We start from the raw sequence: 2,240 nt of genomic DNA on the forward strand, positions 1-2,240 counted from the left end.
GTCCCTCAGGAGGACCAGGTCTCTGTAGCTTGTAGCCTCATCGACATGTTGCTTCATTTCTGAAGCTCGCCGTGGACACCAACACATTTATAACTAATAATCCTCACGGTGCAAATCAGTTAATCTGAGCTTTGGCTGTGTTTCCCTGCAGCGCTGTCAGATGAGTGGATTAACACAGACTAATATCTGATTAGATAAAGCGGGTCTGAAAGCCTTTACTGACCTTTGCTAACACGTCCGTCATGCACATCAGATTATAACCCTGATGTGTAACGACCGCTGCGGAGATTATGAGTGTCGGTGCGTACAGAAGTGTCGGGTTTTTTCTGCCTCTTTGCTAAGTGCTCACGTGTTGATTCAGTAAATAATCAGGTCATCATAAGACCACTCTGCTGTCTGAGATTTAAAGCCCACGAGTCCTCAGTATACTCTGCTTTTAAAGGGAACCTGACTGGTTGGAATATTAGACATTATTTGATTAACATTTACTTCAGCTGTAAAAATGCTGCAGGCTGTTTAGATTTGATACATTTGGGAAAATTTATTGTTGCACATACAGCACCATTTTATTAAAGGGGGGGGGGTGTTGTGCAAAATCGTCTTTTTTGAGCTTTATATCATGTTTTAATTCCCTTATCGAAAACATACCCAGAGTGATGCTTTGACTCAATGTTTGAAAAATCCTTGAATCTCTTGTAGAGATCCCACATGGACCTGCCTATACTCTTGCTGGTACAAAGCTCCGCCTATTTCCACGAGCTCAGTCCGGAGCCAAGCTCCCGCTCCACAGAGCATCCCTCGCATCTACCACTATTTTTGTTTTTATTTCGCCAACTCTGCAAAACKAACAATTACTAAAATCAGAAGTGTAGATAGTGGAAGCAGAGCGGCTAAAAGTTGCAAAAGATCAACTAAAAATAGCAGAATGGTAGCTAGAAGCTTTAAGAATCAAAGCTGAAAACTAAAAGTAGCAGAATGAAAGTGAAAAATTGTAAAAAGAAAGGAATTAAAGAAAAGTATAAAAGTCACAAAGTTATAGAACCTGTCTCCTGAATGTTTTGATTAACTAAGAGCTAAAATTGTGTTAAGGCGGTTGTTAGAATGAAATCAATGATTTTTTTAAATGAATCATTTTAAAATTTGCACACATTAGACAAATCATGAAATTTATAGAACTTACGGAAAAACAACCAATAAAAATCCAAACTAGACTCGTTTCTTAAACTCATCCGTTCTGTGGGGTCTGAAGACCAGACCGATGTGGACTGGAGCTGACAGAAACTGTACGGACAGGAGCAACTGTGAGGAATAAAAAGATAAAATAAAATTAAAAAAAAGATGAGGGGTGAAACTGAAGTGCAGAGCAGACGAGCTGGAAAATACGAAAAAACGAAGGAAATCAAAGCCTGACACCTGTGGAAGGTGATCAATCAAAAACAAGCTGAAACCCTGACAGGAAGGAGGCAGAATTTATTATTTCTATTAGTTTGGACTGAAAATTAGACGTTTTCTTATCATGTTATTTTTGTACAAACATCTGTTTAACTTTTAGAGTTGATCTGACTAAAGATGGCAGCCACAGCTAATCAAAYGTAGCAAACACAAAAATACCATAATTTCATTAATTTGACAGCTATTGAACTGAAGTCCAGAGTGGTAGTAGCTGAGAGTCATCCCCATCAGACACTCTGAGCACAAACAGATTACATGAAGTCTTTGWATTAAATTAATGTTTCCTCAAGGAATGAAAGAAATTTGAATAACTTTGTTTTSTGCTCGTCTCTAGGCCCGCCTGTCATCCTTGTTCCACCTAAAAACACCTGGCTCAACATGTCCCAGGATGCACTKCTGCAGTGCCAGGCAGTGTCCGACCCCCCCAACATGACCTACGTCTGGCAGAAAGGTGGAGAAAACGTCCACCATGTCGAGTGAGTCATCGTTTACTTTAAAGTTTTAAAGCTGAGGAGGAGGAGGAGGGAAGGAACAAGGAAGAAAAAAGGTAGGTGAAGAAAGGAAGGGACAGAGGGAGGAAGGAGGTGGGGGAAGGAAGGAAAGAAGGAAGGAAGGAAGGAAAGTGGAAAGAAGGAAGGAGGGATGTGGGTAAAAGAAGAAAGGAAGGAGGTGGGTAAAAGGAGGAAGGAAGGAAGGAGGTGGGTAAAAGGAGGAAGGAAGGAAGGAGGTGGGTAAAAGGAGGAAGGAAGGAAGGAGGTGGGTAAAAGGAGGAAGGAAGGAAGGAAGGA

General features: G+C 40.9%; 1 protein-coding gene across 3 annotated transcripts in view; it reads left to right on the forward strand.

Moving 5' to 3' along the window:
- igsf9a (immunoglobulin superfamily, member 9a) overlaps positions 1-2,240 on the forward strand; it is a 76,840-nt gene that overhangs the window by 36,414 nt on the left and 38,186 nt on the right. For all 3 annotated transcript variants that reach the window (XM_014002452.1, XM_014002451.1, XM_014002450.1), the window contains exon 7: positions 1,787-1,928. In XM_014002452.1, the coding sequence (XP_013857906.1) occupies positions 1,787-1,928 (142 nt within the window). The remainder of the gene's footprint in view (positions 1-1,786; positions 1,929-2,240) is intronic.

Source organism: Austrofundulus limnaeus, unplaced genomic scaffold (genome assembly GCF_001266775.1).
Source record: "Austrofundulus limnaeus strain Quisiro unplaced genomic scaffold, Austrofundulus_limnaeus-1.0 Scaffold13, whole genome shotgun sequence".
In the NCBI taxonomy this organism is placed as follows: domain Eukaryota; kingdom Metazoa; phylum Chordata; class Actinopteri; order Cyprinodontiformes; family Rivulidae; genus Austrofundulus; species Austrofundulus limnaeus.